Here is a 19,410-nt window from a genome sequence, read left to right on the forward strand (position 1 = left end):
TACCGAGACAGGGAACATGTGTTCCAGTACATGAGTTTGAGAGCTTGGGAGAAAGTCAGGCCTAGGTCCTGTGGTGGAGGGTGGCCCAGTGATCCAAATATTCTGTCAGCCCCAGCGAGTGACGAGAGAGAGGCTGGAAGTGGATGATCCTCCGTGAGCAGGAGGTCAAGTGTGTTGTAAATAACTTGTACTTGATGAACCAGAAGAGAGAGCACCAGAGAAAACTGTTATTTGATTTAATGATCTATGCCCCCTGAGGATGACCTGTTTTCCAGTTCCCAGGGGCTGGTTATACTGGGGAAACAAGGGATGGAAGCCCCGCTCCATCCTTGTATTTATCCTCTTCTGCCCGCGTTTCCTCTGATGGAAGTTCTGGCCGCCCTGAGGGATTCTAGTTTCAAAAAAAAGAGCTCTGCTTTTTTCTTGCAGGCCCTTGATGGTGGTACATAAATACTCAACTATTGACATTTTAATTCCTTACCACATGGTTAGAATTGGTTATGGATTTATACATTTTAATATGAGAAAAATAAGTATTTTACAAGTGATGCTGAGAAGCCAGTACTAGAAAATAAAATCTGCAGGTGGCCTGTGGCAGGACGGGGCTCACTCTGTGGCGGTGTCGGCGGCTGCCTCACTCTCCTCACCCTCTGGCTCTTCAGCAGCCGAATCTGTAGCCGGAGGCTCCTCTGTCGGTGCTTCAGTGGTCCCCCTGGGATGAGAAAAAGAGTGCCAAGGTGTTTAGTCTCGAAAGGGGCAATGACACTTTTCATTATTTCCTCATCTGAGGCGAGAAGTGTAAATCGTCCCCTATTGTTTACCCCGCATCCTTATTGAAAATCTCATCCTCTTCCGAAGATTCCTTGTCATGCAGCTTCTGCGCCATGTTTTTCTTGCGTGTGGCGTTGAGAGGCCTGTACATGTCCCGAAGCCAAAGTGGCCGCCGCCTCCAGAAAAAGCCCTCCTGGGACACAGAGAGCGACGTGTTAGTTCTGCTTCTCCCCTGCTTCCTCTGGCTACAGCACTTCATCCTTCCCAAACCCACCTGACTCTCACTTGTCCCTGAGCTCCTCTTACGCAGCAGAAATCCGAAAAAGCCCCTTGGAGGAAAGCATACACGGTTAGTGTCAGGTGCCACTTTCCATCTCTCACAGTGTATTTGCTCTGGTCTTACCAGGACTAAATGGGACTTCAGTCAGCAATCACAATAAGCAAAGTCACCACAGACCTGGGGTCTTGAGAATCACTCCATGCTGGCCTTCCAGAAGCTCTCCAGGTCTGTCCAAAATGGCCCCTGGCCCGCTCTCTCGGGAGGCCTGTGCATGTGGCCTAGCATGGCCTACAGGCTCGACTGCAGCCCCACTCACATTTCTCGGCCCTCAGCCAACTGCCCTCGTGCAGTGAAGACACTGCGCAACCGTGCCGGGCAGATGCACACTCCTTCCAGAAGCATTCCACACTACCCACTTTGGACTTAGTCTCATGTGTGGCATTTGCTGGGGTGGGGGTGGGGGAGGGGAGGAGGTGCTTCTGCTTTCTTAGCTGCTCTATCCGATAAACTGCATCACAGCAGGTAAACCCTTAGGTCCAACTAGCAAAGTTACCTAGCACTCTGACTTGCATACGGCAGGTTGTCACTGAGGTGTGAGTGAATTGTGAAATCAGTTTAAAGGTTATGACCAGCAGGAAAACTCAAAAGTATTCTTTTTGAAAACAAACAGAATTGAAAAAGAAAAAGAAAAAAAAACAACGGCGTGCACACTGAGTTTGTATCAGAAACCACTTCTGTCCATTAAGTATGTGTGTGCTAAGCTGTGACATAAAATGCAGCTCGCAGCCCAAGAACAGTGTGATCACAAGGGGCCCTCGGTGGAAAGGCACCACCTTCTTTTTGATAATCACTAGCAGCATGACCATGGGGCCAGATGTTTTCTCTTTCTCCATTTTTTTTTTTTTTTATTATAAAAGGAAAAGACAAACTACTGTCTAAAGTTTCTTCCAGTTAAAACTTTATGAGGTTTGGATAAAGGGAATATGGAGTGGGGGCTGAAAACCAGGAGGATGAGAAGGGGAGCTTTCCTGCCCCTTTACAGAAAGAACATATAATTTGTTCTACTTTTCATCAGCTTTGAGTAAGGCTAGCCCCCAAATCTCTAACTTCTTACCCCAGAGCCTCCAAGAACACCTCTGACCTGGCCTGATGCCTACCACTGGCAGGAACAGGTACAACCAAAACCTCTCCCCGTCCACCCTCTTTCCTTAAAGAACAAGTGAAACCAGATGAATCCGTCCCAGTCCTGTGCTAGGCCCAATTTGGTTGGGGAGCTAGTTCTGCTGATAAATAAATTAGTGTAAAGCATTAGGGTAAATAAAGCTTCTTCCTGCCTTTGGTGAGGAGACTAAAATAGATGAGTTCTCAGCTCTCCTCTAGTTCTAAAATTCTGCTTTAAAAGACCAATATTTACCTTCTGCTTCCTTCTTCCTCTGATGCCGTTCTATGAGAATAAATCTATTTTAAAAGAAAACATGATCACGATCATGACAGCCACTTCCAAATCTTTATTCATTACTTTTTATTTTCAGTTTTATCTACCCAGTGAGTTGATAACATTTTTAAGGACAGGAATTCTATCCTGTTTAAGAATCCTTTGATTCTCCCACAGTACCTAACCTTGGGTGTTGCATGCAGCTGGCGATACATTTTATGGACCATTTTAGATCATGTTCAACAGATAATTCCTAACAAAAAACTTTCAGAAGTAGGGAAAGAAAATAAAAGTATTGACCAGAAACCTAAGCACTGTTTAAAATCAAGAACAGGAGGCAGATGCCTGTCATTACTATTACTATTGATCACTGTGGAGGAGGGGGGTCCTAATCAGTACAGTAAGAAGAAGGGAGAATTGGAAAGGAAGAGATAAACATATCTGCATATGAATGATGGACTTTAGAAGACCAAAGGAATCAACCAAAATTTTAAGTACTGTAAGTAATATGAGAATTCAGTAAGACAGCTTACATACAAAGTCAAGAGATCAACATATAAGCTTTAATAGCTTTCTTATATAGCACAAATAACTAGCTAATAGAAAAAAAGATCCCATTTATAATATCAATAAGAATGCATAAAGTAACTAGGAATAAACTCAACCAAAAATGTGTAAGACTTATGTAATGAGAATATTAAAACATTCCTGAAGGACATTGAGAAGAAATACATACATGGCATGGGATTCTATCTTCCGAGAATACTGTAAGGAGGTCAATTCTCCTCAAATTAACCTACAAATTCAATGCAACCCTATTTATATCCAAGGAAGTTTTTAAACAAAACCTGGTGCGCTGACATTTGGTAGAGAGTATATGCAAAAACACTTATGAAATGTATGAAAAAGAAGATCAAAGATCAGGGCCTTACCCTAACAGATATAAAATTACATGTTATAGAGTACCTGGAGTTAAGCAGTGTGATACTGAAAAGATAACTGGATCAACAGAATAGAATCCAAGTAAAGACAGTATTTTAGACAGGGGAGAAAGAATGAACCATTCAGTGAAAGATTTGAAAACAAGTGGATCTTCACGTACTGGGGAAAAGGTTAGATCCCTTACCTCAACTACACTAAAAATCAAATGCAGCAAGTTCTAGACAGATTATAAAAGTACTTGAAGATGATGATTAGAGATGATTTTTATGTCATGAGGTGACAAAGGCTTGGCTAACAAAACCTGCTGCACATGAGCCATGAGGAGATGATGGCCCATTGTGGTGGTAGACTGTCAACGCCTCTCCTACTCTTCTCAGCCCTCACCCCCTTCGCCTCTGGATTGTCTGTCTTCTTCCTGTTGATTTATAAAACCCCTGGGAGTTCCCTAGTGGTCCAGTGGTTAGGACTCTGCGATTTCACTGTGGTGGCCTGGATTTGATCCCTGGTCGGGAACAAAGATCCTGCAAGCACAGCACGGCCAAACAAACAAAAACAACCCCCCACCACAAACCTCTTTATGATAGATAAATATTGGCTTTCTTTGAATTTCAGCATTTCAGAACCTTCCATTGTTTCTGTCTCTAAGGTGACAAGACAAAAGAGCAGAGTAGGGAGCACAGGCTTTGCAGTCGGGTGATACTGGCTCCTGCTTTTGGTTTGACCACTGGAGCCTCATGCTGATTTCCTTCCTCTATGAGAGAGGGACAGTAATACCATCCTCACAGGACTGTGGCGATTCAGTCAGACAATACACAGAAAATTCTTCATCTTCCACTTGGCATGAAGCAGTGCTAAGTTGGTGTCACAGACCAGGTGGTCAGATCCATCAAAGACTCTGCTCGTGGTACCAGGCCCTGAAGCTGCTTTCCTGACACAGGATTATTAAAATACTGCTTTTCTTCTAATACTTTTATGCAGTATTTTTTCACATTTTTGGAAACATGTTTATTTAAGGTGAGAAATGGGGATCTGCTATTATTCTTCCCCCTCCCTACAAATAGTCAGGCAGCTTATTTGATTATCATTTATTCATTTTCTTCCACTGATTAGAATATCAAAACATGACAAATATCTTAAGAACACATGGGTCTATTTCTGGACTCTCTACGCTACTTCAAATAAATATTCCTTTGCATTATTCTTCACTGTGGAACTGATAAAATGCCTCATCTCTGTTCTGTCAAACACCATTAGTGTCTATCATGGGAAAAACATTGCACAGTCCCTGTCCTCAAAAACCTTGTAAGTGGGGAGAGGAAACAATGAAACGGTATAGATACAAATGAAGGCTAAACTACATGGAAATTAAAAACAGCATAAAGAGGATGTTATAGGACTTCCCGGATGGCACTAGTGGTAAAGAACCTGCCCGCCAATGCACAAGACATAAGAGATGCGGATTTGATTCCTGGGTTAGGAAGATCTCCTGGAAGAGGGCATGACAACCCACTCCAGTATTCTTGCTTGGAGAATCCCAAGGACAGAGGAGCCTGAAAGAGCTACAGTCCATGGGGTCACAAAGAGTCAGACACGACTGGTGACTTAGCTCGCACATGCAGATATACTAGACAAGCAAAGGCCGTATGCCACCTGGAGATGCGGAGGGTACAGTCTGGGCAATGGCCAACTACTAGCAAGCTGACCCCATGCTAAGTCCCCAGACCCCATGTTAAGTCCCCAACCTCCTAGGCTCAGAAATTACTCTTCCCCTCCAAGAGAGAACTTACATCTTCCTCTTGTGGCAGTTTCACTTTATCAATAATATCACAGGAATGATCAAAAATCAGAATGCCAAATTCTTACTTGACAACGAGAAATACATCTGTTCTACAGACAGGGCACCTGTGTCTACACAACCAGAGAATTAAACTTCTGTAAAGACAGGCCTCCAGGGCACGCCAAAGCACAACCACACACTCAAAAGGCCACTTGGTGAGAAGAGAAAAGGAATCAGCTGAATCCCACATTAAATGGAAAGGCCTGTGGTAGCCAGATGCTCTCAACAGGTGCAGCCTGGCGATGGGCCTGACTCTTCAGTGATGCTGCCTCAGGTGCCATCTCTACTCTTGGACAAGGTGAGGCTGGGCACGGCCCATGCTGCTCCCTCTTCACCGTTTCTGTACTTTCACTACTGACCAGCCCTCCTACAGACCGACACATTTCTCTTTAGCGGACACATCATGTCAGGTTTTATTCAAGTCTGACAGACCAGGAAGCCATTGGTCCTTACACTGCTCTGCTCCCCTTCATGAGGCTCTTAGGGAGCCACCTTCTAAAGAACTGTTTACCACTTTTGTAAGTTCTGAGGTTGAGGGGACTGCTTTGCTGGGGCCCCTAAGAACTGGTGACAGGCCTCACGAGACTAGGGTCAGGAGGGCTGGATGATTCACGGAAGTCTATTTGAAGACAGATGAACTTGAGTTGGCTTTGGAGAGTCACAGGACTCCCACAGGCAAAGTAAAATAAAGGAATTTATTTTGTCTGCGCAAACGCGCAGGTAAAAGCAGGAATGGGTACGGTGTAACGAGCACATGGTGAGGGGCTGCTTTGGCTGGAATAGAGGGCTGCCAGGACAGGAGAAGAGATAAAGTAGATTGTCTTGGTAGAGTAGAATCAAGATGGTCAGCTCACTAAAATTGCTCTTTTGGACTTCCCTGGTGGTGCTGTGGATAGGAGTCCGCCTGCCAATGCAGGAGACATGGGTTTGATCCTGGTCCAGGAAGACCCCACATGCCACAGAGCAAACTAAGCCTGTATGCTGCAACTACTCAGCTCCCACACATAGAGCCTGCCCTGCAACAAGAGAAGCCACCACAATGAGAAGCCTGTGCACAGTTAGGAAGAGTAGCCCCACCACTTGTCTCGACCAGAGAAAGCCCACACAAAGCAACAAAGACCCAGGGTAGCAAGAATAAATCAATGAGATTATAAAAAATAAAATAAACATGTTAAAAAAAACCCCAAATCTTCCTCTTAATGTTAGCAACTGCCTGTTGGGGAAAGTAATAAACCATTATGTAACTGAATGAAAGGTAAAGAGGCTAGTTCCAGGAAGATGCTGCTCCAGACATGACATACTTCAGGGTGGCCTGATGCGGGATTCTTACTTGTAGCGCTCTAATGGAACCTATTTACACAATGCCTAACACACCGGAGAAGACAGCTGCTGAGGAGATCTAAGGGACTGATAAGATCACGCTTCTATCTATTAGCCGGTCCTTTTAGCCCTCCTAGGGTGACCGATAGCTATGTGAGGGTGGAAATGAAGTATCTCTCATCACTGCAGCCAACAAGGAGAGAAATCAAGGTAGCATGAGAGTGGCTGTGAGTACATCAAATCCACATGGTGTTCTGAGTCGAAGAAATGTTACTATCGTGTCAACTCTGGCTTCTTACAAACTTAACTGGTCAGAATAGTCTAATGGCTTATTATCTTGGATTCAGTTCCACAGATATCTCCTGGGAGTGGAGCTCCTGTGAAAACCCTGGGAACACACTCGTCAATAAAAGAACAAAGTATATCTCAGTCCTCGTGACTGAAGAGGAGGATCAAGTACTAGTAGGTGGAAAGGTGGCTTTGATTTTTTGGGTTGGGGGTTCTGAATCTGAATTAATAATCATCCTTACCTCAATGAGACAGAACATTATAATCAAAAACATCACTACTACAGTCACAGATATTGCCAAGATGAGTTTGTTGTTATAGCCGTAACCTGGGACTTCTTTTGTGAGCTAAAAATAAAGAAATAAATAACAAGTTTTTAAAAACAGGGAGCTGGAAAGGATGAAAGCTGAGTATTCTTAAACCTATTCTAAACAATAGCTAGCTATTCTTAAACTACTAGAAGACTCCATCCTTTTCAGGTGGATAGATTTTATAAGAAGAAACCAAATTTAAAGTTATTGATCTCATTGTTAGCATTTTCTTCTACAATGTATTTATCTTGTGTGTTATGTCCTCTTCTCATCTACCCTAGGAATAAGGGCACATTCTCTGAATGAGCAGAGAGGGAGGTCACTGTCTTAGCCAGCTTGATCGAGACAAGATACAGGCCAGGAGCCCCAGGTCTTCCTGCTTGGGCACTTTAATGGCATGTCCTGAACTGAGTGGAAGCCCAGGTCCCATGTTTCAGGCATGATCCTCACCTCACTGGACTCCTGTTCTTTCTGTTCACTCTGGGCTTCTGTGCTCTCATTGATGTAGTTCTCAGTTTTCCACTGGTCTGTATCCCATTCTGCCTTGGACACCTTTATTTCTTGCTGCTCGCTGAGAAGCTTCATCAAGAGGCCTGTTCTGGAGATGAGTTTGGCGCAGGCCAGCTGCACGTGGGTCTCAGAGCAGTCCATTTTCAAAGTCCTGATGACGTGAGCAATGAGCTTTCTCACGTCATTGTTGGGGATGAGAGATCGTAGCTGCTGGTTAAGCTGACTTTCAAACTGATCTCCTGGGGATGCGAGCACTGGGAAACTGTCACTTGGGGGCTTAGAGCCGAGCTCAGTGCCCACGTTGTGGTACTCCCACTGTGTTTCGTTCGTGTGTTGAACAGGTGGCATCAAGGCTGCAGCAACAGTAGAGTGTGCGCTGGAGACGTTATTACGGGCAGCAATTCCAGGTCTTGTTTCTTTTGGCCGAGTAATGTTTCCCAAAGAGACAACTGCTCCAAAAACATGTGGAGTATTGTTCACTGAACTAGAGTTGTCTTTAGGAGGGTCTGAAAGAGAATATAATTCCGAAAAACGATTTTCCTGAGGATCCAGTAATCCTGAAGATGAAAACCCCTCTCGTGGAGGGGAATTGATGAGACTCCTCACTGCAGAGAACAGAGGCCTTCTGGCCAGCATCATTCTACTGAGTGAGCCTTTCTTTCTCAGCTTTCGGCTTATTTTGGCCTTCGGTGTTCTGTGGGCCACCCGAGAGCGAGTTTTATGGAAGAGGTATTTTTTTCTGGAATGTGAGACTGGTTTGGAAGACTTCATGTTTCTCACTCTAGCATCAGCATCTTCTAAAACAAAAATGGTGTAGGATAAGTCTTTTGATTTGTTTTTAACCTCAGGTTGGGGTTTTGGAGGGAGGGGGTCAGAAGGCCTGCCCCGAGAGTACTGTTTCAGGAAAGAAGAGACTGCTGCCTTGTGTTCCTTTATGAACGAAGGCTCTGTGTTGAAGGAGTTCCCCACTAACTTCCTGGGTCTTTGCACCATGTCCAGTTCGTCCAGCTCCCTTGGGGACGGCCTCCTGAGCCTTCTTTCTTTGGCAGTGTTCTCCACAAATGGCTGGGCAATCTGTTTCTTCTCGCTGCTCTCATCTCCCGCATCTCTGAAGTGCCTTTTCTGTAGGCCCCTTGGGCGCTTGAGGACCCTGTCCACTCTCAGCAGCCTTTGCCCTGGGCTCTCAATCTCAGCTAGGCTGTCTTCCCGTGGTTGGGCTGTTTCCAGTTTCTTCGGAAAGATCTGGCGTTTAAATTTGGGGCCCAAAAGGTTGGCACGGATAAGCATGGCCGTTTTTTCTTTCTTTTTAACCTCATCAATTTTTTCTTGAATTTCTGCATCTAACAAGTTTTCCAGAAAATAGAGTTTCCTCAATTTATTTTTATAAGTCGAATTGTTGTATATAGGCTTAACAGAAGGGTTCTTTGTATTGTTTTTGAAATGGCCCAGGGGCCTAGCTCCCTCATGGGCATTTGTAAAAAGAAGTTGAATGAAGGGCAATAATGTTGATTCAACATCTTCTAGATTTCCCTCTGAGAAATAAGGCAGTATGTAATTCAGCGCGCTGATCACATCGCTTTCGTCATTAAAGTCCAGCTGCTCATTCATGAAGGCTGACAGACTGACAGCACTTAGGTCTGAGGACGCCCTCTCGGGTTCAACAGTCAGTTCCGTGCTGGTGTTCTTCTTCCGGGCTTGCAACACCTTCATGAACGATCCTTCTGCATTCCCTATAGATGTATTTTCATCTGTCAAAAGAGAAGAGACTGTTTTTGATAACTGAAGACTGATGGGAGAGCTTTTTGTCAGTCCACAGTCATGTATCCCAGACAAATAAATTAGGCATCAGCAAATGTTTGACTGCTGCTTGGAGGGGAGAGAAAGAAAGCCAAACATAAGTCAATGATTGACAACAATAAAAGGTGAAAAAAGATAGCTTTTGAAAAAGTGACCATCTGCTCAGAAGATTCTGTGGCATGAAATATAGTAATTATATTTAGGATCACTCGACTGGCTCCCAAGGGACTGGCAGTTAGACAAAGATTCCTCTACCCAGATCTACTGTGACTCCTCACGGTCACATACCCCATCCTGTCCTGCCTCAGAGGCAGAGGAGCGTGAGGTCTCCTCTCTCCACCTCTTCAGTGCACTTGCATTCTTACTATTATCACAGATGACCATGACCACAACTGCTGCCGGCAGGTCATCATCCGAACGTGTCCTCCACCCAACCATTGAGTCCTTTGCTCAGTCCCTGCCTCCATATATTCCAGCCCCTAGAACAGAGGGCTCTATGTCCAAAACTCTTATGTCACCCTGGTTTTTTGCTGAAATTTAGGCAGGGATCCATTAGCTAACAGATTTGTCAGCCTATATGCCAGTGTGGAATGTTCAACAGATCAATAGAATAATACTTGAAGTATTATAATGCAGAAGGGAAAAGCAACTTCTGTCAGTTGCCTACTTTGCTTTCATTTCTTTTCACTTCTAATATTTCCAGTGTTTTGGGAAACCATCCAAAGCTTCTGACTGTACGAAGGTAATATGTACCATTGTGTAGCTGGGCTTCTCTTCCAAAAGGATTAAAAATTTTAGTGGTGGTGGCAAGGGTCAAAGGAGGACATAAGGGTCATGAGAGAGGAGGGCATGGGTGTGCAGAGAGCCTAAAATTGGAGACAGGACACCTGGGTACTAGGCCATTGCACTTAATACCTCGGATCTTGCTTTTCCTCATCTGCAAAAGGAGATTAAAAATGCCTTTTCTGACCCACTTCTGGGGGAGAAGGGAGTAATAAAATTGGTAAAAACAATTGTTTTGAGGAGTTCCCTAATGGTATAATGGTTAGGATTCACTGTTTTCATTGCTATGGCCCAGGTTCTATCCCTGGTCAGGGAACTGAGTGGCCAAAATAAAAAATTTTTTTGAAAATTAAGCAAAAATTGTCTTTATAAAAGTAACAAAGTGTCATTATTTATGATGTGTTCTAGACCACTGATAGACACCTGTATTCAAGCTATCTGGGCATCAAAGCACATTTTGGAGGTTATCAAGTTAGTGCCAACAAATCTAATATATAGAAAAATAGTCAGAAGCACCTGAGTGTTTTGTGGATAGAAAAGTTTGAGATTCAGAACAAGTTCAGAGCTGGACAGTCTAAGAATAAAATTGCTCTTCCCCGGTAGCGCTACTGGTAAAGAACCTACTTGCCAATGCAAGAGACGTAAGAGACTTAGGTTCGATCCCTGGGTTTGGAAGAACCCCTGGAGGAGGTATGATAAAACACTTCAGTATTCTTACCTGGAGAATCTCATGGACAGAGGAGTCTGGTGGGCAACAGTCCATAGAATCTCAAAGAGTCAGACATGACTGAAGCAACTTAGCACACACACAGTGCACCCATCCTTTAGAAGAGCTAGCTAGCAGCTTCTGGTGGTGGAACCAGAAACTCTCAGGCTCCAAGTAGGCCATAAGACAGCATCACTTGTACTCTTTTATAATATTATAAAAATAGACAAAATATCAAAAATATGTTTACATTTATCCTATAAGACAAAGGATACTTGAGACCTAATGTATATAGAATCAGTTTACAAACTGATGCACTGTAGAATAAGTTCTCATTTGCAAAACAGCACAGAATACAGTATGTGGCCATTCGTGTTAATGTCCTTCCTCCTTCCATTCCTTTCTCTTGTTCTTTTATGTATGTATATCAGTTACATTATTAAGTTAACAATGTAACTAAGCTATTATTAGCTTAATAATGTAACCAAGAATCTGATTTTTAGTAAGGGAGTAGTTCTTAGAAATTTAGGGATGTGGAACTCTGAATGAATAAAAAGAATGCAATTACATTTTTAATTTTAAAATTTATCATCACTGGTTAAAAATAAAAATTAAAGAATTAGAAGAAAATTTAAAAATTATCATCAGGCAATTCAGACTCACCACAAAATGTGACGTTTGTCAGGCAATCACTGTCACAATGCAGCTTGACTGTCTTGCAGACAACCTCAATAGTATCTTTAAATTGGCAGAGGCAGCAGGCCATACGGATAGGTAAGATCCTATAAATGGAAACGCAGAGATTCAAATTTGTGGTAAAGCAGTTATTCGAGTAGGTAGAAGAGGCAGGCCGAGGCCACCACAGGCCAGTGCATAAAGGAGTTAGTTCTTGGGGCATATGGACTGGAGAACTGGATACAGATCAGTTGGCCAGTTGCTGCTCTTGACTCTTGAAAATAAATATAGAGGCCAGAGGTGCCCAAAAGAAGGATTAGGGTAGCAGTGGGGATGGTATGCCTAGAAAAAAGGGAATAGGGACTAGAACTGGGTGACATTGATCTGTAGTTTAATTCAGAAATATCTTCTTCCAACCCAAAAACTTCATTTTGGGTTGACAATACACAGAAGTAGGCAGACTTCTAAGAAGGATCTGAATAAGTCCCCAACTTCTGGAGTCTCTTTCTCAATTCCTATTTATGAGTAATTAATACATTAGCAATTACTCTAGGAATAAAAAAACATTGTGTGGTTAAACAATAACAGAGATCTCATTGACCAAATCTGGACAACCTGAACATTCAAAAGAAAAACATTATCATTATAACAAGTTATAATTAAAGAAGAGTACATGAGTTCATAATGATATTCAAAAAGAAAAGTGAGGGAGCTCTATAGAATAATAACAGGTAATAAATGCGAAAGGAATGATAAAATTAGAAAAGTGTCATTTTACAACTATCAATGTAATAGTTGATTCAGACAAGGATTATCATTGATGCATAGCTGGATGAAGAGTTGTCTGGAAGTAGGATCTTCACCGATCCCAAAGTTCAGCCCACATATTATTTATCAATTACCAAGGGGGAAAATAACTTTACAATGGAGACATATGTAAGATATCACCTTAATCAAGTGATCAGACTTAGCATTGGGCCACTTGAAGTGATGAAGTAGGAAGGATACATCACTTACATAGTATTCTTCTCCAAAATGTTTACTTTGAATCTAACGAGGAAACAGACAAATCCAGATTGTGGGGCAAATTACAAAACAACTGGCTTAGACTCTTCAGAAATGCCAATGTCATAAGAGACCCCCCCCCCTCAAAAAATAGCAGGGAAACATTCTACATTAAAGGAAACAAAGACATGCCATGCAGTGCTAGTCTTTGATTGGACTCCACATCAAAACAAAACAGACTGAAAGAATATTATTGGCTTCAAGTCAAGATGAAGTAGCAAGGACCAATTTAAGCTTTTACCTGAAACAATGAAAAAATCAAACAAAACATACGAAAAACAATTTTCAAGAAACTGGACCTCAGGCAATCAAGTTCCGTGATCCCCAAGAGATGGGAGATAAATGAAGTGACCCTTACGATTGCCCTAGCTTACTTCTTTAAGAGAATTTCCAGGTCAGGGTACAGGGTAGAGAAACCCTGGCACAGACTGGCAGACTCCCCAGCTAAAGAAATGGAGCCGAGAATCTGGGAAAACCAAGGTGATGGGAGTTCACAAAGCAGAGGACTAGAGGGTAAAGAAGTACACAGACAAAGAACTCTGGAGATATGCAGAGGGAGCTCTTAAGTATTCAACAAAGTATTGGTCAGTGCATTTGTGTGAGGAATTAACTGATGCCAGGAAAAGAACCACATGAAAGGATTAATAATAAGAATAACTGCAAAATTCTGGAAAGCAATTATCCTTCCATAAAAAATAAATTTAAAAAAATGAATCAGTTTTAAGTAAAAAAAAAAAAAAAGAGAGAGAGATTAACTGGATATTACACAGGGTTGGGAATAGCATCTGTTCTTAAAGCCAGAAGGGAAAACCTCATGATACACAGAAAGGACTTGTCTCAGTAGTTGCAAATAATGAATTCTAGACTAAAGGTTACTTGAAGTGCTACCTAATGAATCTTAAAAGTTAGACCTAAAAGAATAAAATTGTTTTGAGTAACTTAACTTTACCCAAAACAAAGCCCAAGCATTTTATAAAAATATATAGCACACAATAAGCTAAAAATTCACAATGTCTAGAATCACATGAAAAATTACCAGGCATGCAAATAAGCAGGAAAATGTGACCTATATTGGGGAAAAAAGCAATCAATCAAAACTAACTCATTATCTATACAGATATTAGAATTAGTAGAAAAGGACATTTAAAAAATTATAATATATGAAAAAGCTGGCTGACTGGTTGACTGCTGGCTGGCTTAAAACTTAACATTCAAAAAACTAAGATCATGGCATGTGGCCCCATTACTTCATGGCAAATAGAAGGGGAATAAGTGGTAGCAGTGACACATGTTCTTTTCTTGGACTCCAAAATCACTGCAGATGGTGACTGCAGCCATGAAATTAAAAGACACTTGCTCTTTGGAAGAAAAACTATGACAAACCTGGACAGCATATTAAAAAGCAGACACACCACTTTGCCAACAAAGGTCTATATAGTCAAAGCTATGATTTTTCCATTAGTCATGTATGGATGTGAGAGGTGGACCATAAGGAGGGCTGAGAATTGAAGGATTGATGCTTTTGAATTGTGGTGCTGGAGAAGACTCTTGAGAGACCCTTGGACAGCAAGGAGATCAAACCAGCCAATCCTAAAGGAAAGCAACCCTGAATAGTCATTGGAAGGACTGATGCTGAAGCTGAAGCTCTAATACTTTGACCACCTAATGTAGACAGCCAACTCATTGGAAAAGAAGGATTGAAGGCAAAAGAAGAGGGTGACAGAGGATGAGATGGTTAGATTGCCTCACTGATTCAATGGGCATGAATTTGGGCAAACTCTGGGAGATGCTGAAGGACAGGGAAGCCTGGCAGGCTGCAGTCCATGGGGTCACAAAGAGTCAGATACAACTTAGCGACTGAACAACAGCAACAACGACATACATGAAAAAAGTTACAACAACTGTATTTCATTTGTTACAAAACCCAGACTAAAGACTGAAAATGTTAAGTAGAGGCATGGAAGATGTAAAACCAATCCAAATTGAATCTATTTTTTTAAAAGAAAATATTATAGTGTGCTGTTTATTACATAAGTAAAATATATGAAAACAATACCACAAAGGCCAGGAGGGAAGAAATGGAAGTACCCTATTGTAAGATTCCTATACTGTTAATGAAATTGTGTAATACCATTTGAAGATAGACTGTGATAAGTTAAAGATGCATACTGTAAACTATAAAGCAATCATTAAAATAACAAAACCTGAGTTATAATGAATTAGCCAACAAAGGAAATAAAATAATAAAATGTACTCAGGCTGAAAGTAGGAAGAAAAAGGGAAAAGAAAAAAGAAGGTACAGATGGGACAAATAGAAAGCAAATGGCAAGACAGTAGATTTGAATGTACTAATATCAATAATTACATTAAATGTAAATGCTCTAATCACCCTAATTAAAAGAACCACACTAGACAAAAAAGCAAAAGCCAACTATATACAAGAACTATCTTCAATAGAAAATAAAAGATTAAAAGGATAGAAAAAATTATTCTATGCTAACACTAATGAAAAGAAAACTGGAGTGGATGTATCACTTTAAGACAAAGTCAGTGTCAAAGCAAGAATATTATCAGGGATAGAGAATGTTACTTCATCATGATAGAAAGGTCAATTAATGAATAAGAAATTACCTAAAAAAATATCCATTCAGTAACAGCTTCAAAATATATGAATGGAAAATGAGAGTGGCAAGGAGAAACAAAAAAAAATCTACAATTACAGTTAGGGATTTCAACATTCCTCTCTCAATAATTAACAGAACAAGTAGATAAAAAATCAGAAAGGACTAGAAGACATGAACAACACTATCAACCTACTTGACCTAATTGACATTTATAGAACACTCCACCCAAATAAAGGAAATCAGTCCTGAATATTCATTGGAAGGACTGACGCTGAAGCTGAAACTCCAGTACTTTGGCCACTTGATGCGAAGAACTGACACATTGGAAAAGACCCTGATGCTGGGAAAGATTGAAGGCAGGAGGAGAACGGGACCAGAGGATGAGATGATTGGATGGCATCACCAACTCTACGGACATGAGTTTGAGTAAGCTCTGGGAGTTGCTGATGGACAGGGAAGCCTGGCATACTGCAGTCCATGAGGTTGCAAAGAGTCAGACATGACTGAGCGACTGAACTGAACTGAAGGTGTGTAATAAACTGTCACAATAAGGACCTACAGAAATAGTTTTTTAAACTACAAAAAATTAAAACCTGACCCCTTCCCTCACACTATACATGAAAATTAAATGGATCATAGACCTAAATGTAACTATACAACTTCTGGAAGAAAACACAGGAGAAAATCTTTGTGATTTTGGATTAGGCAATTGGATCTCAGAAGAAGATTTAGGTAAGACACAAAAAAGCACAAACCATACAAGAAAAATTGCTAGAGTTCTTCAAAATTTTAAAACTTCTGGTCTTCAGAGACACTTTAATAGAATGAAGGAAAGTCACAATCTGAGAGAAGATATTTACTAAACACATATCTAAGAGAAAGGACTTATTTTTCAGTGCTCCATAAAGTATTCTTAAAACTCAATATAAATATCCAATTAAAATGGATTTGAACAGACACTTCATTTTAAAAGATACCTGCACATGAGTAGACACTCAACAGCATCAGCTATTAGAGAAATGCAAATTAAAGCACAATGAGATTTAACCATACACCTACTGCTGCTGCTGCTGCTAAGTCGCTTCAGTTGTGTCCGACTCTGTGCAACCCCATAGACGGCAGCCCACCAAGCTCCCCCGTCCCTGGGATTCTCAAGGCAAGAACACTGGAGTGGGTTGCCATTTCCTTCTCCAATGCATGAAAGTGAAAAGTGAAAGTGAAGTCGCTCAGTCATGTCTGACTCTTAGCGAGCCCATGGACTGCAGCCCACCAGGCTCCTCTGTCCACGAGATTTTCCAGGCAAGAGTACTGGAGTGGGCTGCCATTGCCTTCTCCGACACACCTACTAGGAAGGCTTAAGTTTTTTAAAACAAATATAAGGATCAGGTGAAGATGTGAAGCAATTCCAACTCTCAGACGTTGCCAGTGGGAATGCAAAATGGAACAGCCATTTTAGAAAACAGTTCAGCAGTTTCTTTAAAAGTTAAATATGCACTTAGCATATGATATAGCAATCCCACCCTTAGGTATTTTACCCCAAAGAAGTGAAAATATACATTTGCACAAAACATATGCTCACACATGCATGTGAATATTTTTAGAGGTTTTGTTCATAACAGCTGAAAAATGAAACAACTCAGCTGATGTTCATCAACTGATAAATGCATAAACAAACTATATACCCACACAACAGGAATACTACTCAGCATTATTGCTGAGGAATGAACTACCAATAGGTGCAACTGCATCAATAAATCTCCAAGGAGACTGGCTAAGTGAAAGGAGTCAAAAACAAAAAGGCTACATACCACATAATTTCATGTATAAGATACTATGGAAAAGGCAAAATTATAAAGACAAAAATCAGATTGGTGGTTGCCAGGGGCTGGTAGTGGGAGGAGGAGACTGACTACAAAGGGACATGAAGGGTCTTTGGGGGGGTGCATAAGTTTTCTATATCTCAAATGTAATGGTGGCTACAGAACTATAAGTCTGTCAAAACACATCAAACTGTATATTTTTAAACAGTGAATTTTATTAAATGAAAATTATACATCAATAAACTTAAAAAAATAATAAACCTAAAAATACACAATCGAGTGAAAATAAATATAATAAAAATCAACTTACAGTTTTTCCAATTCAAGGGTCATCATGAGAATGCTTTCAATTGTTGTAAGTGACACTTGTGTTGTTCCCATGTCTCTGAAGGAGAAGCCCAAACATGTAAGATATAAACATATAATATAAACACAAATTCTAAACTTAAAATTTTTAACATGTGATTACTTCAATTCTGACTTCTTATATGCCCTAGATAATTCCAGGGAACTCTTACTGGAGAAATTTGAATTTGCATCATCAAATTAATGACCCTGGTGCTGAACAGTAAAATCTTTTTTTATTATCCTGACTTCTCATTTTCAATTGCATCTACCTCTCTTGATAAAATAATGTACCCCGTATTCCTTTTTGCTTTCTGGGATAAATAATATTCCTACATGCATCTACATGTTCCATATCTATGTGTGTTCTTCAACACTGCTCTCTTCCTCTGCTGGCTGTCTTACTCATATACATTCTTTAACTTTTTTCTTTGCCAACGACTCTTGTATCAATAACCTAGTTAAAATTTAAATTATGACTTTTTAGCCAAAATACTCAACCTGTGACAAAAGTAAGAAAGAGCAGAAATCATCTCAAGGGCCATGAAAATGCTGCAATACTCACAAATATTTTAATGCTGGCAATTTAAAAAGATATGAATCTTCCACTGCTGTCAAAGGATTACGATTGAGAATTCTGAAAAACGGAATGGAGTTAAAATTGTCCACATTTTCAATGATGTCCAAGAAAGTTTACACTCATTTTTGGGGCATACAGAACTTGGCAAAAAAAAAATAATCTTTTTCTGTCTTTACCTATAAATCACCCTTAGAATCCATAAAGTACTATTCCTTTGGGAATTACCCAAGTCTCTAGATGATAAGAAGGAGAAGAGAAAGGAAAAAAACAGAAAAATAGTGGATAGCCAAGAAAAAAATACGCTAAAGAACTTTTCAGATCAAAAACCCTAGAAGAGACTATGCTGGTAAGAAGCCCTTGCTCCATAAGAAATACTATTTCTAAAGGCCTCCATAATTCAAGGTGTTTTTCTTTCATTTCTAGAAAATTTTTAAAATTTCATAGTTTAAACTACCCAATTAAAGACAAAAATAGGACAGTTCCTTGATTTTGGAGCCAAAGAAGAAGAGATAAATACAAGAGGAACTGGTGAAAGTCATATTCCCATCACGTGGTTCCATGTGTATCCTAGGATCATAGCCTTTGCTACAGCATATGTAATCACCTGTTTGCTTGTCAGTCTCGTAGGTTGTCAACAACTTGAAAGCAGTGACCACACTATATTGTCATTGTTATCCCTATGCCTGACAGAGTGCCTAATATTTACTAGGTATTTAATAAATATTTGTTGAATAAATAAATAACATTTTATTTATATATCAAAAAAATGAAAAAATTAATTTTTTTGGAACAAAGTTTTATTCCAAAATACTGGAATAGATTTTCCTCTTAGTTCTTTAAAACAGATAGGGAAAAGGAAAACCAAGAAGAAACAGGAAGAAAGGAAAGAAAATCTGTCTTTAGGGTAACTCCAGCCAAGAATCACTGGCATATTTTTGCAGAATATTATAAAGCTAATTATCACAACTAACATCTGTTGGGTTGCTAGGCATCTGTGATTGGCATTTAACATTTAATCCTCATAGTAACCTTATGTGATCAACTTATTACCCCATTTTACAAATGAGGAAACTGAGGCACAGAGAAGTTATATAACTTGTTCTAAGTCATCAAACTAGTAAGAAGTAGAACTGGAATTTGTACTCAGTTCTGACTCCAAAGCCTGTGTTTAACCTGTATGGGAAAAAAAAATGAGGGATTAAAAATATGTTATGTTAACCTTAATTGTGAGAGCACTAAATATAGAAATACCTTTTCAAATTTCATCTATCCATCTGGGAAACCCTCTATGAGAATTGTACTTTCTCTTTTTCTTTCTTTT

The 19,410-nt window shown here is 40.4% G+C and overlaps 1 protein-coding gene across 1 annotated transcript in view; it reads right to left on the reverse strand.

The window, feature by feature from the left end:
• Positions 1-498: 498 nt before the first annotated feature.
• Positions 499-19,410, reverse strand: part of LOC122693249 (leucine-rich repeat-containing protein 37A2-like) — a 45,608-nt gene continuing 26,696 nt past the window's right edge. The window contains exons 9-18 of the mRNA XM_043900793.1: positions 18,075-18,146; positions 17,475-17,549; positions 11,644-11,762; positions 9,313-9,442; positions 7,635-7,962; positions 7,116-7,220; positions 2,466-2,509; positions 1,046-1,100; positions 822-964; positions 499-712 (exon numbers count right to left, since the gene is read on the reverse strand). Of these exons, the coding sequence (XP_043756728.1) occupies positions 607-712; positions 822-964; positions 1,046-1,100; positions 2,466-2,509; positions 7,116-7,220; positions 7,635-7,962; positions 9,313-9,442; positions 11,644-11,762; positions 17,475-17,549; positions 18,075-18,146 (1,177 nt within the window). The 3' untranslated portion in view covers positions 499-606. The remainder of the gene's footprint in view (positions 713-821; positions 965-1,045; positions 1,101-2,465; positions 2,510-7,115; positions 7,221-7,634; positions 7,963-9,312; positions 9,443-11,643; positions 11,763-17,474; positions 17,550-18,074; positions 18,147-19,410) is intronic.

The sequence above is a fragment of the Cervus elaphus genome, chromosome 5, assembly GCF_910594005.1.
Source record: "Cervus elaphus chromosome 5, mCerEla1.1, whole genome shotgun sequence".
Taxonomy (NCBI): Eukaryota; Metazoa; Chordata; class Mammalia; order Artiodactyla; family Cervidae; genus Cervus; species Cervus elaphus.